Source organism: Erigeron canadensis, chromosome 6 (assembly GCF_010389155.1).
Source record: "Erigeron canadensis isolate Cc75 chromosome 6, C_canadensis_v1, whole genome shotgun sequence".
NCBI lineage: Eukaryota > Viridiplantae > Streptophyta > Magnoliopsida > Asterales > Asteraceae > Erigeron > Erigeron canadensis.
Window position 1 is genome coordinate 33,123,316 of NC_057766.1, and position 16,893 is coordinate 33,140,208.

At 35.1% G+C, this 16,893-nt stretch overlaps 3 protein-coding genes across 4 annotated transcripts; 2 read left to right on the forward strand and 1 right to left on the reverse strand.

Annotated features, from left to right (window-relative positions):
- The first annotated feature begins 771 nt into the window (after window positions 1–771).
- On the forward strand, window positions 772–7,160 carry LOC122603891 (FACT complex subunit SSRP1-like). Of its 2 annotated transcripts, none has more exons than XM_043776736.1 (16): window positions 772–902; window positions 1,747–1,932; window positions 2,544–2,649; window positions 3,046–3,182; window positions 3,369–3,452; window positions 3,540–3,634; window positions 3,716–3,824; window positions 3,921–4,004; window positions 4,099–4,191; window positions 4,690–4,887; window positions 4,969–5,114; window positions 5,189–5,342; window positions 5,788–5,886; window positions 5,991–6,170; window positions 6,657–6,735; window positions 6,823–7,160. In XM_043776736.1, the coding sequence occupies exons 1-16, from the start codon at window positions 849–851 to the stop codon at window positions 6,942–6,944; spliced, it is 1,926 nt and encodes a 641-aa protein (XP_043632671.1). In that variant the 5' UTR covers window positions 772–848; the 3' UTR covers window positions 6,945–7,160. The 2 variants fall into 2 exon arrangements, with proteins under 2 accessions (XP_043632671.1, XP_043632672.1); XM_043776737.1 differs by having other exon boundaries at window positions 5,994–6,170.
- Window positions 7,161–7,356: 196 nt separating this feature from the next.
- Window positions 7,357–9,087, reverse strand: LOC122603892 (probable pectate lyase P59). Its single transcript, XM_043776738.1, has 2 exons — window positions 8,187–9,087; window positions 7,357–7,933 (listed from the first exon to the last, which is right to left on the reverse strand). The coding sequence occupies exons 1-2, from the start codon at window positions 8,910–8,912 to the stop codon at window positions 7,466–7,468; spliced, it is 1,194 nt and encodes a 397-aa protein (XP_043632673.1). The 5' UTR covers window positions 8,913–9,087; the 3' UTR covers window positions 7,357–7,465.
- Window positions 9,088–10,719: 1,632 nt separating this feature from the next.
- Window positions 10,720–12,374, forward strand: LOC122606164 (probable auxin efflux carrier component 8). The gene is made up of 6 exons (XM_043779123.1): window positions 10,720–11,227; window positions 11,416–11,602; window positions 11,692–11,777; window positions 11,870–12,027; window positions 12,110–12,186; window positions 12,273–12,374. The coding sequence occupies exons 1-6, from the start codon at window positions 10,720–10,722 to the stop codon at window positions 12,337–12,339; spliced, it is 1,083 nt and encodes a 360-aa protein (XP_043635058.1). The 3' UTR covers window positions 12,340–12,374.
- The last annotated feature ends 4,519 nt before the right edge of the window (window positions 12,375–16,893 follow it).

A 16,893-nucleotide genomic window follows, 5' to 3' on the forward strand; every position in this document is an offset into this window, starting at 1 on the left:
ACATCACATTTAAACTATTTAGAGATTATATACCTTAAGTTTTTATAATATTGTTTCTTACACCCTTACTCTTTACGGTTTGTCCTTACTTTTTTTTTTTTTACCGTTTTGACTAGAGGTCTTTTGGAAGCAATAGACCTTTTAGGTAGGGACAAGAGTTTCTACGTCGTATATCTCCCATAACACGACTGTAGGGATTGAGTCTTCTTGTTGTTGTCTTTTTTTCCTTATAAAAAATCGATATAAAAAAAATCGATATCAAGATTTTGCCTCTCCACAAAACTGCTCATACCAAATAAATAATTTGCAGATTCGCAAAACAAAAAATGAAATAAAATCTAATCACATGTGACATTTGAACTAATGGGATATCCACCATTGATTTTTCATAAATTTTCTACATTCTAAATACCTTTCCTTTTAAAAAAATTTCAACAAAAAATCCTTCACAAAATCTTTGTATCCGAAATAAATAAAATGTGGATTACAAAAACAAAAACAAAGCCCATATACTATAACCACCGCCAAAGGCCCAAACCATTCCCTCCTACAAGCCCCTCCCATTTCATCAACCTCATCAATTCACCACCAAAATAAAAAGCGGCAAACTTAGAATAGAGCCACTTTGACACCACACCGCACTTGCTGTGCATCCCTCCCTCACTCAATCCAACCCCAACTTCCCTTTCCTATTTCGCGCCATTCCCCAAACTCTACATATATTCCCCCCCCCCCCCCCCCCCCCCCCCCCCTCCTCATTCTCCACTTAGATAGATAAATTACCTCAAAGAATTCTCGACAAATCAAAAAACCCTAACTTTTTCTCTCAAATTAGCTCCGCATTTGCGATGGCGGACGGCCATATGTTCAACAACATCTCTCTCGTCGGCCGTGGCGGCAATGTAAGTTTTATTCTCTTCATCTTTATTTTTTTCTGCCGATTTTGCTTTTAGTTTGTTTAAAACCCTAACCCTACCTTATTGCGTAACATTTACGAATTTGTACGGCATATATATATATTATATATATATATATAAAAATTCATGTGCTTTTATGTTTATCGTATCTTGCATTTACTTTTTCAGAATCAAGTTCTTTTTTTTTCTGTCGATTTTACTGTATTATCTTCATAATTCTAACCCTAGCTTGCTGCAAACAGTCAAAAATTTGTACGGCTCGCAAATATTTGTTTTGGTACAACAATTAAAAAAAATATAAAAAATGTTATTTTTTTGTATTTTTTTTAGGGTTTATTTTGTATTGTGCTTGAATTTTGGTTTTTTGTTGATTTTGTATTCTAAATCACAAAAATACCTTTATATGTTTAAAATTTTTATTTTTTTTGCATTAAATAATACGTATCGATTTTTATCTTTCGTGATGATGATACTCTACTATGTCCAGAATCCTAAATCTAGATTACTGCAAATAGTCACAAACATTACTTTGCATAAATTTGTGAGATGTTGTAGTGTAAATACCGGAAGTTTTCTTGAGTTTTGGTTTATTGTTTCCGGTCAATTGTTAAGATCATAAAGTTATATATGATATATTGAAACAGAATTACGCCTCCCTGGCTGTTTTTCAGAATATCATCTTTGTTTAGAATATCTAAGCACGTTCTGAGGTTTTCTTTTGAAAGGTTATTTAGGTTAATTACTTCTAGGAAGTTCAGTTTTTATGTTTGGTCTGGTATGTGTTGAATTTCTAAGCAAGAAATGTTGTGCATTCACTTGGGAAATGCAGAATCCAGGGCAACTAAGGGTTCATTCACGGGGACTGCTGTGGAAGAAACAAGGTGGTGGCAAGGCTGTGGAAGTAGATAAGTCGGATATCGTGAACATTACTTGGATGAAGGTGCCACGGAGCAATCAGCTTAGTGTGCTGATTAAGGATGGGCTCAAGTATAAGTTTGTTGGTTTTCGTGTTCAGGTTTGTTTCTTCACTTTGTGTGTATCGTATGATAACTAGGCTGAATTTCATGTCCTTATGTTGTTCATATATTACATCTTTGTAAAGAGTATATATCTATATCATGAACATCTGTTGCTGTTATAAGAACCTATGACATTGTAAAGTTTTGCAACTTCTTTTGAGTCTTCATTTTCTACGTGTGAACTTGTGATATATCGTAAGATGTAGTTTATGCTGTTGATGGACCTGAAACATCTGAGGTCTTAAAAAATTTCACGGATGTGATCAATATACGTGTACGTGGCCCTTTATATCAAGTAATTCAATAAGTCATGATATAATTTTAAATTGAACTATTCCTACAAAATTTTATATACATCAATACAGATTACTATTTAAGTTTTGAAAAAGACATAATTCTCCTATATTCTCTTAATGAGGGTTGGACTCATTGTAGTACTCAACCAGGATTTTAAACGATCATTGCATCTACTTCTATTGTTTCTAGAAAATCAAACACCTTGTTTGCTGTCTAATTCCTTTTGTTTCTTGGAGATATGCATGTCACGGATCTCTTTGTAAGTCATAATAGTCAATTCCTCTCTTATTTTTTTTAACTCTGCTTGCAGGATGTGGCCAGCCTGACCAATTTTTTCCAGAACTCGTGTAATATAGCACCGGAAGAGAAGCAGCTTTCAGTTAGTGGAAAGAACTGGGGAGAATTAGATATAAATGGTTAGTTACCTTTTTTGCTGGTAATAGTTAATAGTGCTTGGATTGGTATCACCAGAATGCAGATTGTGTTTTATAGTAATATGGTTGAATTCTTGATATAATTTAAAAGATAGTATCTGTACAGTGAAATGAATTTGGTTGTCTTTCTGTTTTGTTTTTTGCTTTTGCACCTAAAATATCAAACCGAATGTTTCATTAAGGTGCAATGCTGTTGCCAAAAAAGCAGCTCACGTGTCTTTGACTGTTCTTTTTTCTCGATCTCCTTTAGATCTTGTCATATGGATGAGCAGATTTGCATTAAACGTTCATGTTGTCTTGTTATTTATTACACGGTTGTTGATCCACCATTTACCTTTTTCTTAAAAGTTTTACATGTTCTTGTTGGATTTTCCTCAGGTAATATGCTTTCTTTTCTTGTTGGTGGGAAGCAATCTTTCGAAGTGTCTTTGGCTGACGTGTCCCAGACACAGCTACAAGCAAAGACTGATGTCATCTTGGAGTTCCATGTGGATGACACAACTGGTGCAAATGAGGTCTAACTTTTGTCTTTTTGACTATCCAGTACATGTTATAAGCAATGCATGTGTTTTTAAGTGTCGAAACCATGTATTGCTTTCTAGTGTTAGGCTCGAAGTCTCTTAATTTTCTGAAACTTAAGGTGCCTGTGAAGTTCTAAGCTTTCAGGGTCTTATTGTTGAATCTTTTTATTGTTAATGCAGAAAGATTCTTTGATGGAATTGACCTTCTATGTTCCCAATTCAAACCCTCAGTTTGTTGGGGATGAAAATCGCTCTCCTGCAGAGGTAAGTTGTCTGATTCTATGCAATGATGTGTTTGCACGTATGTTATGCTTTCTTTTTTTTTTTGATATCTTCATTATGTTGAATCAGGTTTTCCGAGAAAAAATAATGTCAATGGCAGATGTCGGGACCGGAGGTGAGGGACCTGTTGTCACTTTTGAGAGCATTCAAACACTTACTCCAAGGTACAGCCTCTGTTCCTCGTACCAGTAGCTGTTTTTCATTGTTTTTAGATGGTATGGATTACATATAGATTCTTACTGTAGGGGCCGTTCTGTTTTTGAACTTCATCTTTCGTTTTTGCGGCTTCATGGCTCGGTTGGTGATTTCAAAATCCAATACAGCAGCATAGTTCGTGTTTTTGTTTTACCCAAGGTATTTTGATCTCCCTTCACTGCTTCAGAGCTTTACCACATAGCTAATGGAAATCACATACTGAAAAATGTCTTGAATCCTTTTTTGCTTATGCAGGCCCAGCCTCATACCTTCGTTGTTATTACTTTGGACCCTCCTATCCGAAAAGGGAATACTATGTACCCACATATTGTGACACAGGTATCATATCTGCACCGTTTTCTGCCTAGTGTTTTTACAAGCTTGATTCTACATAGAACTTATATTTGATGCAATACCTTTTGTTTTGGTGCAGTTTGATACTGATAATGTTGTGGAGAGTACATTGGTGATGAATGAGGACTTGTTTGCTACCAAATACAAAGACAAGTTAGAACCGTCATATAAGGTAATCATGCTAACAGCTCTTATACTTTTGGGTATGGTTGATCACTAATGTAGAAGTAGCTCTGCTAGTTTTCACAGCATATATCCGAAAGGTTTTACATCTAATTAGTTTGTCTAAAGGAAAAATGCTACACTCCCTAAAAATTTGCAAAAAGTTGTATTCAAAATAATGTGGGCCAAATCAAATGAAGAGGGAAAAACAATATAATGTTATTGGTCCACATCACGCACTACATGGTTTTGTATAATATCTTATTAACCATTTGAGTCCTAGAAATTTCCTTCATTAATACATGCGGGCTTAAAAGGAATCACGTGGAATATGTCAGGCAGGTCAAACTGGTCACAAGTCTCCCAAAGCGTGTTTATAACATAATGTTATCTTTTACATGTTACCCAACCTGTACGATTCAATAACGGCTGTTGCCACCTTTTTTTCTTGTATTATTATTGCTAGCAAGTATGCTTTTGATTGACTTAATGGACTTCAAATTACCAGGGTCTTACTCATGAAGTCTTCACAATGATATTGCGCGGGTTATCTGGCACGAAGCTCACTAGACCCGGTAAATTTCGTAGCTTTCATGATGGATATGCTGTGAAGTCCTCACTAAAAGCTGAAGATGGCGTTCTGTATCCTCTGGAGAAGAGCTTTTTCTTCCTACCAAAGCCTCCCACACTTATTCTTCATGATGAGGTATAATGTCAATTTAGTTGGTCTGTTAGATGAATTCAGTTGCTCTAGAAGAATCTGTGTTGATTTATTTGCTTTGTATAGATTGAGTATGTAGAGTTTGAAAGGCATTCTGCTGGTGGAGCAAACATGCAGTACTTTGATTTTCTTATCAAGCTAAAGACAGAGCAAGAACATCTTTTCCGTAACATTCAGAGAAGTGAATATCATAATTTGTATGCTTTTATAAGGTGGGTACAATTTTTGTTTAGTTTTAAGGCTGTTATCATGGATTACTAATAATGTTGTTCTTGCATCATTGCAGGTCAAAGCCTACTATAAGAATCATGAATTTGGGAGGCGCTGCCCAAGCTCCAGACGGTGTTGCGGCTGTTCTGCAGGATGAAGAGGATGACGCTGTTGACCCTCATCTTGAGCGAATTAGAAATGCAGCTGGCGAAGAAGATAGTGATGAGGAGGTAAGTCCCTTTTACTTTCTCCTTCTACTCTGATCTGTTGGGTGGTAAAGTTTGTTTAGGGTATAATGTTATGTTAGTAGTTTATCGAGATGACTAACTGATTGGGTTGAGTAATGGGTTAAAATGTGTTTTGACTTTTGGATGAAACTTTTAAAAACACGTATTTAGATATTGAATATAATTTGAGGTTTTACTTCTATGCAATTCAATGACCATCTACTATGTTTTTTTCTTAACTTATCTGACCTGTTTTTTTTAATTAGTCAAGTTATTTTATTGATCTATTCTTCTATTTTTTTGATTACTTAATATTAAAACGTAAGCTGAATGTTTCATTGAGAAAAAAATGGGTCGTATCGCTGCTAGTAGATAGTTGGGTCATGTACTTCTTCTATAGAGTGTCTTCTTTGTTCCTTGACTTCATTTTGAATTATGTTGATGTTAGGATGAGGATTTTGTTGCTGACAAGGATGATGACGGCTCCCCCAGTGATGATTCTGGGGATGATGACTCGAATGGTAGTGGTAGTGGAAGTGAAAAGGAGGTAATTGAGAAATTTGTGTGTGGGTGTGTTTATGTATATATGTATATTTTGTCTTTCTTACACTGCAAATCAGAATCATTCTTAGACCACGTAACCATTAATAGCAGAGAGTTCCCAAGAAAGAATCCAAGAAAAAACCTACTGTTTCTAAAGTCTCTTCAAGTAAGAAGAGAAATAATGATGAAGGGCCTTCACAGAGTAAGAAACAGAAGAAGAAAAAGGATCCAAATGCACCCAAGAAAGCACTGAGTGGTTTCATGTTCTTCTCTCAGCTTGAACGAGAGGTTGGTTATAGCTTTCTGTTATATTTGCTGTTATCAGTTATTTGGAAAATGATAGGCAAACCCTTCACGCTTATTTTGTAATTTGCGTCATCTTTCTGGTTGATTAAATTCTCTTAACATGCTGTAAAAAAATTGGGCACGTTTCATAAAAACCAATGTATGCTGTTTTTGCGGACTACTTCTTATCTTCTGCAACTTCTGGTTGTTTATGCCAAATGTCATCATCATGTTATTCGGTTGATCATTAGGTTGATCTATTAGGTTGATAAATCATTTTCCTTTACGAGCAAAAATATTTAGGGGCTTATCTGCAAAAATGAGAGTATATTTGGGTGTTTTAAAATATGTGCCACATTGTATACATTATTACACATCTTATTATAGTTCAATTTGATACATTGGTGTACATATGGATTCAGATTTCACACTCATTAACGTTACCATGATAATATGGAGTGATATGTTGATGACTTTTTATCTATTCAGAATATTAGGAAGGAAATCCCTGGAATTTCATTCAAGGACATTGCGAGGGTTCTTGGAGAGCGATGGAACAAAATGACAGGTTAGTAAGCCGCTACAGAGTTGACATTTTGTGATGTATATTGACAGATAACATTAGAATTTTTATTCTGATATTGTTGATTTACAGCTGAAGAGAAGGAACCGTATGAGGCAAAAGCCTTGGCAGACAAGAAAAGGTATCAGAACCAAATCAACGACTACCAACAAGCCACCAAAATGGATTTGATGGATGAATCTGACAGTAATTAGGGTTTAGAACTTAGTCGGTAGATGTTCCTCGACATATGGTAGTTTTCTATATAGTGGTTTTAAAATCTGTGATGTCCCAAAATAAGTAGCTGGTAGATAATATGGGTCTCCGCCTCTTAGCTCAATATTTATGTGATGTGACATTGATGTCTTTAGCACATTCGTATTATGAAAACATCTATGGTAGTAAAGTGGTGTTTATAAGCTTTTAAGTTATGTTCTTGTTTTACTAATTTTTTTTTGTTTTGGCTTTTAATGGAAGTTGAAAGGTATTTACCTTCAAAAGATACTGTTATAAAATAATAATTAAATGAATTCCCTTCAAAAGATACTGTTATAAAATAATAATTAAATGAATTCTAAGGGACGGAACACCACAGCAAGAACAAGAAGAACGTTTTCCCTCCTAGTATGATTCAAAATTGAATTTACATGAATACTGTACATCTGTAACTTGTAAACATTTTTAAAGCCTAACAATCCTTCCTACTCTTTATAAAAAAAAGGTCATGTCATGACTATCAACAAGGGGATCCCACCTTACAATTCAATGAGGCACCAACGTATTTGGTAAGTTGTGGTACGGTCACAGCCGGTTGCGCCGGTATCAATGGGTAACCCTTGTATGTTTTTGCCCAATGTGGGTTACCTGATTGTCGGAAATAAGCTCCGTTCAGTAACAAATCACCTTCACTTCTCCATGTCCATTTACGCCATATGGATTCTGGAACCTGCTCTCTTTTCGTCACCTCTTTACATGCACCATTTGCTGCCGTAAACCGGTTTCCTTGGCTTATGATAGTTGCACCGTCAGCACCTCCAATGGCATATGATTGCCATTCTGTGTAGTCGTTGTTAACCACGTGTACAAACCCGAATCTCACTGCTGGTAGCCGTTGTGTCAATCCTTTTCCAAAATGGTTGTAAGCCAATGTCACCTTCATTATCTTGTCCTCTGGGGTTTTGTCACTTGCACCAAACAGCAAAGCCTATATAGAAAAAGTTATATAAAGGGTTACATTCAGGTTACTATATTGGTAACGGGTAAATGAGAAAAATTGACCACATGAAGTTACAGATAGGTCAAATGGGTGTGCGAAAGTGTAACATATATTTTAATCATATTCTCATATTATATCGGTATCGAAATGATGTTTTTGGATCATATAATACATCAACTTCTTATATAAATTTTTTTTCTTTTTTTGAGATTCTGTCCACCTGACCCGCTCCAAAACATACCTTGTCGTGCTTGACGAAGTGGCAATTTGAAATGGTGACATTGGTGGAAGCTGCAACGATATCAATAAGCCCGTCATAACTGCTAGCAAAGGAGCAGTGATCAACCCACACCTGTGAGGATTTAAAGATGGAAATGGCATCCCCATCGCTTCTCCCTCGTATGCCAACATGATCAGTTTTTGACCTGATCATGCCACCTGAGCCCTCAACAATGTCATACATGTGAAGGCCATGGATAATGACATTGTGAACGAATTGGAGCATGAAACCAGCACCACCTGCCACGTGGACTTCACACCCCCGACCGTCAATGGTCTTGTCAGACGTAAATATAAGCTCTTGGGTGAGCCTGATGGTCATTTTGCTCGAGAAGATGATCCAGAGTGGTTCGGGCTGGAGGACTGCATGGCGTAGGGTGCCCGGTTTAGGGTCAATTACATTTCTGTCTGATGAGTCATTCACAACATAGATTCGGCCCATTTTGCCACCATAGGTCCCATGGCCAAACCCTTTGGCACAATCAGCTAGCCTTTTTCGGTTTTTACCCCAGTTGCGATCGCACCTCCAACATTTGTCGATGGGGTTATAGGCTTTGCACTGACCTTTGTTTTTTTTAACTTGGGGACTCCTGATGCTGATAGCTGTGCTGTGAGCCATGGACCATGGGACAATTGCAACAAGTATGAAACATAAAACAAGAACTTGATTACATTGGCCCCCTTCCATCTTTGATCAAGATTAATATTGTGTTATTGGAAGAGGTTAATTCCTGGTAGCTAGTCCGGTTGTTTTTTAAACTGTGATCTTAACCCGGTTTTGATGTTAAGATCAGCCGGTTTTTAACACCAGTCTAGCTACCAAAACCAAATTAATCCGCCTATAATGGTTAACTTTGGAGATGGTCAAGGTCGAGTAAATGAACAAAATCAAATGGAATTTGTGTAGTTTATAATGCAACAGTTCCTGCTAAAAATAGTAATGTCATGAGAAAAATGAGGGAGGCCATGTATTTCTAGTTTTGGTTTGACCAAATATTTGTCAGAATTCAATGGAAGGAAAAAAAAATGTTGCTAATTATACATTGGTTCAACTAGTCATTCATAAAAAGCACTTTGGACACTTGAGCCCAACTTATAACTTTTGAATCAAACAAAGACCAGCCCAACTCATTAGTAGCCGGCCCATCTGGTACAACCCAGACCAGAGAGACACTTGAAGAAAGAGGAGGCATTATGTTGGGACATGTTTAGCAAAATTTGACACCATGAAAAGCAATTTAACAACAACACTTATTCTAACACTTTTGACCATTTCAAGCAAAAATTCTGCCTTCATGTACTATTACTGTTTACCTTACTTACTTGGCTTGCAATTCATATCTTTATTCCTCCATGCTGTGTTTCTGAACCACTTCTGAAAAGAAAGATCACAAAAAAGTAATTGCCAATCTAAGATGTCTTAATTCTCAACTATTATTATTATTAGCTAAATATACTTTTCATTTTTTCAACTTACCTCAGGTTCCTCATAAAGTCCATGTTATGATCATATTATACAATATTTCGGAATACTTAAAGCCGTAAACTTGGGAAATTAGGTTAAGTAAGTAACATAGGCCTTTAACATATGACCAATCTATAAAGACATCCCTACAAAACTAGGCTTATAATAACACATTAGTCCCCACTTGTGACAAAAGAATCATAAACTATGGGCAAACTGCACGACCGCAAACAAGAATCAAAACTTTTGACTAACTGTATGACTAACTTAATCCATCTTTAAATTAATATATATATATATATATATAATGCTGTTAGACCCATCTTAAGTTGATAAAAATGCTAACCTTTATGATTCTTTCTACTTTATTTAGAATTTCTAATCTCCTTTTAGATATATGTTGTACTTATTTGTTATTCTAATAACTACATAACTATTTATATATAATGAAATGATTTGTTATACTTACACCTGACATAGTATCTACACATACACATGGTGTCTCAAAGATAAAGCTGTTACAAGTACAACTAAATAGAATCATCATCATAAATGGTGATCTTTTTGGGCTTCAAGCCCAAATGCATGTAGAAGAAAAAGTTAATGACTATGCATTTCAGATAAGTAAATGATAAGTGTTAGGCTAATTTTTTTCATAAAAAAGACCCGAATTTAGAATTTTGCTTTAGGGGCATACATAAGTACCTCGCATACATATGCAATTAAACTTAGATAATTATGGAACACTTTTAGTTAATGTATGGATAGCCATCTCTATATAAAAAAATTGGTAACCTTTATGATATGTTATGTTCTGTATCAGAGAGAAGACAAACCTTTTCATCATTTAACGGAAAGCATGTTCTTGATACAGGCTTAATAAACAAACAAGCTTCTCATGGAAGATGAATATACAACTTTTTCTTCTTCAATGATGCATCCAAGAAAGAATAAATATCCCCTTTCGATGATGGTTATATAATATCTTGAACAATAGTAAAAATCAAACAAAAAACCATAATTACCAACTATGATTTCCTTAAATGAGGCTTTAAGTATTGTGGCAGCTACAATTCCATTGTATGTTGCCATGATCTTGGCTTATAATTCTGTAAAATGGTTCAAACTTTTCAGCCCAGAACAATGCTCCGGCATAAACAAATTTGTTGCTAAATTCTCTATTCCTTTTTTATCGTTCCAAGTGATTTCTAAAAGCAACCCATACAAAATGAACCTCAAGCTAATCTGTGCTGATGTTCTTCAAAAGGTCATTGCCTTAATTGGGTTGGCAATAATCACAAAAATTCGATCAAATGGACATATAAATTGGATCATAACGGGTATTTCTTTGACAACATTACCAAACACTTTGATCCTCGGGATCCCACTACTAAAGGCAATGTATGGAAATGAAGCAGTGGTGCTTCTTGCACAGATAGTTGCACTACAGAGCCTAATTTGGTACAACTTATTATTGTTTCTCTTTGAGCTATCGGCTGCAAAGGAAGTTCACGTGACACAACCAGCAGCAGCAACGGGTAATGTATTTATATGTTATATCAAAAACTGAAATTTAGTCGTGATTGAGTTATCTAACAAACAAAATGTACATGATCAAACCTGTTAAGACAATTATATCATCGGCTGCAAGTTATCTTAGGTACTTGCAGTGTCATAATACACACCCTCACATTATATTGCGTTGATTTATATTTTTGTGTATTAGTTCTTGTTCTCACATCATCCATTGACCTTTTGAGTCAAGAGGATCTGCAGGCCCAACAAGAAGCACAAGGAATCCCGAGAAGAAGAAAAACAATGCAAGTTCTAGTAACTGTAGGGAAGAAACTTTTAATAAATCCTAATTCTCACGCAACTATTGCAGGCTTTGCATGGGCATTCATAAGCTTCGGGTAAGCTGCATTGACTCAACAAGTTCAAATCATAAAAATAATAAGATTGGACTTAATATTGTACAGTAACTAATGAACCAAATGCGCAGGTGTAATGTAAAATTGCCAAAGGTTGTAGAAAGTTCGATATCTATAATGTCAGATGGAGGACTTGGAATGGCAATGTTCAGCATAGGTAACACCATGTGTTAAAAAGTTGTGCAAATATTTTTTAAAAAATAGATGTAAAATAGTTTGAATGTACTTGTAACTTGTATTACTTGACAGGTTTGTTTATGGCATCACAGGCAAGAATAGTAGCTTGTGGTACCCGATTGACACTATTGGCAATGGTCTTGAAGTTCATTGTCGGGCCTGCCATAATGGCGGTGCCCTCCATCGCTGTTGGATTAAAGGGAATACCATTTAAAACTGCAGTTATACAGGTAATTATGCCATTTTATAAGTACTAATATACCAAATATATTAAATATAAACTGGCATGTGTGACTAATATATATTCTCCAGGCAGCTCTTCCGCAAGGGATCGTTCCATTCGTATTTGCCAAGGAGTATAATGTTCACCCAAATATCTTGAGCACCGGGTACTAAAAGTGTTAATTTATCTACTCAACAAGCAAGCATTAAAAAACAAAAATGAAATTTGACAATCAAATTCACCTTATTACAGGATAATTGTTGGATTGCTTGTGACCTTGCCCATAGCACTGGTCTACTATTTGTTATTGGGATTATAGGCAAAGCAGAAGACATGCAGTGAACCAAGAAGTTATAAGGCCTGTTAAATTCTTTAAATCTCCTGATAAAAAAATGTTGAGTTATATGATAGCCTAATGGAATTACAAGACAGTTGGCATTATAAAGATACAACTAAACACGAAAAAAAAATTCGTTCAAGCAAATTATTATACAAATAGCGTCCGCGCCAATATTTTCCAAACCCGGCAATAAGAACGCATCAGCCTGTATACTCATTGTTTGGATATACTTCATTTCTTTGTAAATTCATTTTTGAGTATAGCGTTAACAGGTACAGGTAGATTTTAGATCAAAATCATAGAAAATAAATGTATCAAGGGTAAGTGTGTAACGTCATGCTAACCATGAATTTATTACCAGTTGTTGGATTAACTTGTCTATCTATGTACTATGTATGAAACTAGCTTTTGAATATCTATATCTATATATATACATGTACATGCTAAGTTGCTAACAATCATATTAATTCAAATGTTTGAACTTAATTGGTTCAGAAAGCAGTTAACAGTTACCACCTTATAGTGAAGGGATGAAGTTTAATACTACTAGATTACATACAAGTTGAATCCGCTCCTAACACATCATTAACATCAGAAAAAAATTCTAATGAGAATAATCAAATAAGAGTATAATAGATACTAATAAATAGAGTATTTCTTTAATAAATAGATAATTATTTTGGTAAGCATGGAATGGAACTTCTTTAGTTACAAAATGTAATGCAATGTAATGTAATGTCATGAAATCAAAATGAGAAATATCAAAGAAATATCAAATAAAGATCAAAAGAAAAAGCAAGTTATACAGTAATAAATTTACTTTACAAACTGTGAAATTTGTCTAAGGGTGTTGGCATCCCACCTCTCAACTCTTCATTCACCATTCACCTCCAAGGCTCCAACCAATTTCCTTATGTAACTTCAACTCTACCCCTCTCTCACCACTCCCTCAAGTTTTGTTGGCAACTCACCACTCACACCACTGACCACACTACCCCTTAGAGGGTTGTCAACCCACAACTCAAGTCATTTTTCACCACTCACTTCTAACCAATCACCTTTTGTCACCTCAACTCCATCACTCACTCACCACTCATTCAAATTTTGTTGGCATCCGACCACCCACTTCACCACTCATTTTACAATTTTAATTTTATTTAAAAATTAAATTTTCATTAAATTAAAAACATTACATAATAAATCAAAATAAAACATACATAATACTTAAAAAACATTACGAACACGTTACATGACAAATAAAAACATAACTAACATAGTAAATTTAAAATACATAAATACTAAGCATCGGAATAGTCCGAGTAGACAGTACTATCACCGTCGTTACGATGAATGTAACGGTATGGTTCGGGTGACCCGACAACATTGACAGGTGGAGGAGATACGTACTCCTCCCCCGGGTCAAAGAAGTAAGGTACATCCTCACCATTACCGTCACTGCCTTGCCAGTACTCCCCGTGGCCTAGCGTGGCGGTCAAAGTCGAAGAGGCGGTGGTAAGCTGACAGATAACTTGATTCAGCCAATCCATCTTCTGACGAAGATACGCGAGATACTCACTTTCATTGCGATTAAGAACCCGATTAGGAGCCGTCAACTGGTCAATCTCGACTTGGTAAGCCGTCTTGTTTTCAGACACGCCCTGAATGACGTTGTTTACTGCAGTGCGGTGTCTGGAGTCGTAATTTAGGTGGACTTGGATCGACATCTTAACATCACGAAGATTCATTGGAGTGTTAGCCATGGATGAAGTTAGTTTGTGGTAAAATGAGATTTATATTTAAGAGAAAGTTTAGAGTTGTGTGTGTAAATATATAGTAGTAGTATATATAGGAAAGTAGTAGTATATATAGGAAAAGTGAAAAGATAAAAAAAAAAGTCAAACGGTACAAAATTTCGAATTATAACCGTTGGCACGAATCATAAGGTTCTCGATTTCTACATCGTCCGAGTGGTGGAACGCGTGGTGTGACCACTCAACCTCACCCCGCCACGCGTGGTCGGGCGTTGGCGGCGGTGTTCCGTCGTGGCGCCGCGGCTATAATGCACCCATCATCCATCCATTGCCAACCCCTTTACAAGAAAAGACAAAAAGACAAAAAAAAAAGGGAAGAAAAGGACAAAAAAAAGAAGGGAGAAGAAGACTTACCACTCGTGGGAGTGGTAGAATCACTCAATCTCACCACACGATGCGTGGAAGGAATGGCGGCGGTGTGGCGTGCGCCACGCCAACCACTCGCCCACCATCCATATAATGCCAACACCCTAACAGCTGGATTAATTGTTTTCATATATACTTTTTTAAGACGAAAGATATAAAGGTTAAACAATCCGTAGATATCATTGTTTTCATATACATCATATTACAAATAGACTTATGGAGGGGATGTGATCGATGTATAATTATATGTTTAAGTACTACCTTGCATATATATACTCTATAATAAATAGAATGAAGTTTGAAACTGTTCAATGCGGCCATTCCATGTCATGCTTTTCATATATTGCCTAGTGAATTGTAAGTATTTGGTACAATAATTAGTCAACCCGATTGAACAGCCCGGGTAAACCGGCCCAAGTACCGGGTTAAAGGACATGAAAACTAGTTTCTTTGCGTTAACAATCGATCACACACCGCTTGAAATACCACTCCTTCCCATACGTTATTGCTTATTGTGCATAAAAATGATTGGAATGACTCTATCAGTATGCATTCGAATCCACCTGTATCTTTTATTTTGAAATGGCAAAGTTTTGATTTCTCGGTAAATAGTGATTGGACTAATCTTTTATCTTAAGCTGGTCAAATGGCTAAAACTTAAAAAATATTAGCTAAATATGGGAACAATGTCATTTGGTTGAAATGGTCGATAGTCGCTTAAAGTGTATTGAAAATGCATAAACATTCTAACTTATTTCGATAATATATATATAAGTTGTATTCGTTACTAACACACGAGTTAAACTTACAGTTTCAAAACTACATGACAGTTCTGTGGGTCAACCCGGATAACCCACATATAAAATTACTGTCTTGGGTCTGAGTGAAATGACTTATTTTGACTTTAACTCTGCAGTGCCAGTCAATAATAAATGTGTATGATTTATTTTGCTCCCAAAGTATTCACAAACGTAAATTGGTACACTTCAATAATGTGGTCCGATTCATTTGAGTTTTCATATCTCATGCGAAGAAAGTTTTTTCTTCTTTCTTATATTTCGTCGATAAAAAATAATCACCTTTACTACTGTTGGTTGTGCAATACTTTTTGAGTTATCAGGTGGGTGGCGGATATGGGTCGAATCTTGGCCTAAAGGAGGATTTGAATTGGAAGTATTGTTGCTTGTCAGTTTTCATGTCCTTTGGTTCGGCACCTAACAAGGAGCCACTTAAAACACCTTGTACTTACAAACAAACATTTTTTTATGAAGTTTAATGGATTTAAAAAGGACACATATGACCATGACACTACAACAAATATGTTATTTCTTAACAATCATTTATTCATACTTTTTAAAAATGTTAAAAAAAAATTATTAATTTGTTCACATTTATAACTGTGTGAAAAAGAACTCATATTTAAAAGTGTGAATAAAGTTAAAGAATAAAAAAATGTTCACAATTATATATGTAAAAACAAAAAGTTCACATTTTTAAATGAGAACAAATTAACATATTTTTCATTAATTTTTTCACACTTCTAAGTGTGAATTTTTTTTATACAATTTTAAATGAGAACAAATTAACATATTTTTTTACATGTTTTAGAAATGTGAGAAAATAAATGTAAGCAATTAACATTTTTGTTGTAGTATGGTTTAGGACAATTTATTAGAATTAATATTATAGTCGAAGAGATTACACATGTTGAGCTCCAACAATTTAACATGACACAACCAAATTTGTCAAAGTAGAATACATGCCATTAATTGAGATGTCATCAAACCAATGGATTGATTAGAGGTATCTTTTAAATCAAGCCTCAGTGGTGAGTTTTCTTAAAGTTTCAAGTTTTGGGTTTCTCATCTCAAAGTATTTTCTATTAAGAGGGGATTGAAGATCTAGCAAATCGCTGGTTAAAATTATGCCCAACACGTCTGAATCAAAACTAACTTTAAAAAAAAAAAAAAAAAAAAATTGAGATGCTAGTTCTATATGAATTTGTCTTACTATAAATGTAATTGTACGTTATATACTTATATTTACCTTCAAACAAAAAACTATATGGAAAGGAGATGGTCATAAAAAAGAAAAAGAACAGTAAAAAACAAATATTATCTGACATATAAATTCATTTTGTAAGATTTTATTTGACAAAATGAAAAAAGGTGATAATCTGTTACCAAAAATCTAGATGTAACTAAAATTAAAGTAATATCAAATTTTCATTTGGATAGCTAAAACATTTATGCATCCTTTTAGGTAATTATAATTTTATTTGCTTAAAATAAAGTCTCACTTTACAAATTTTCACTATTGGGAGTTTGGGACAGGACAAAGGATATAGGACACGTGT

Excerpts from the sequence above, each read along its gene's own strand:
- LOC122603891 (XM_043776736.1), top strand. The coding sequence starts at position 849 with ATGGCGGACGGCCATATGTTCAACAACATCTCTCTCGTCGGCCGTGGC. Across the intron at positions 4,192-4,689 it reads AGTTAGAACCGTCATATAAG|GGTCTTACTCATGAAGTCTT; the intron begins GTAATCATGCTA and ends TCAAATTACCAG. Across the intron at positions 6,171-6,656 it reads TCTCTCAGCTTGAACGAGAG|AATATTAGGAAGGAAATCCC; the intron begins GTTGGTTATAGC and ends TTATCTATTCAG.
- LOC122606164 (XM_043779123.1), top strand. The coding sequence starts at position 10,720 with ATGATTTCCTTAAATGAGGCTTTAAGTATTGTGGCAGCTACAATTCCA. Across the intron at positions 11,778-11,869 it reads AATGGCAATGTTCAGCATAG|GTTTGTTTATGGCATCACAG; the intron begins GTAACACCATGT and ends ATTACTTGACAG. Across the intron at positions 12,028-12,109 it reads TTAAAACTGCAGTTATACAG|GCAGCTCTTCCGCAAGGGAT; the intron begins GTAATTATGCCA and ends TATATTCTCCAG.
- LOC122603892 (XM_043776738.1), bottom strand. The coding sequence starts at position 8,912 with ATGGAAGGGGGCCAATGTAATCAAGTTCTTGTTTTATGTTTCATACTT. Across the intron at positions 7,934-8,186 it reads ACTTCGTCAAGCACGACAAG|GCTTTGCTGTTTGGTGCAAG; the intron begins GTATGTTTTGGA and ends TTTTCTATATAG.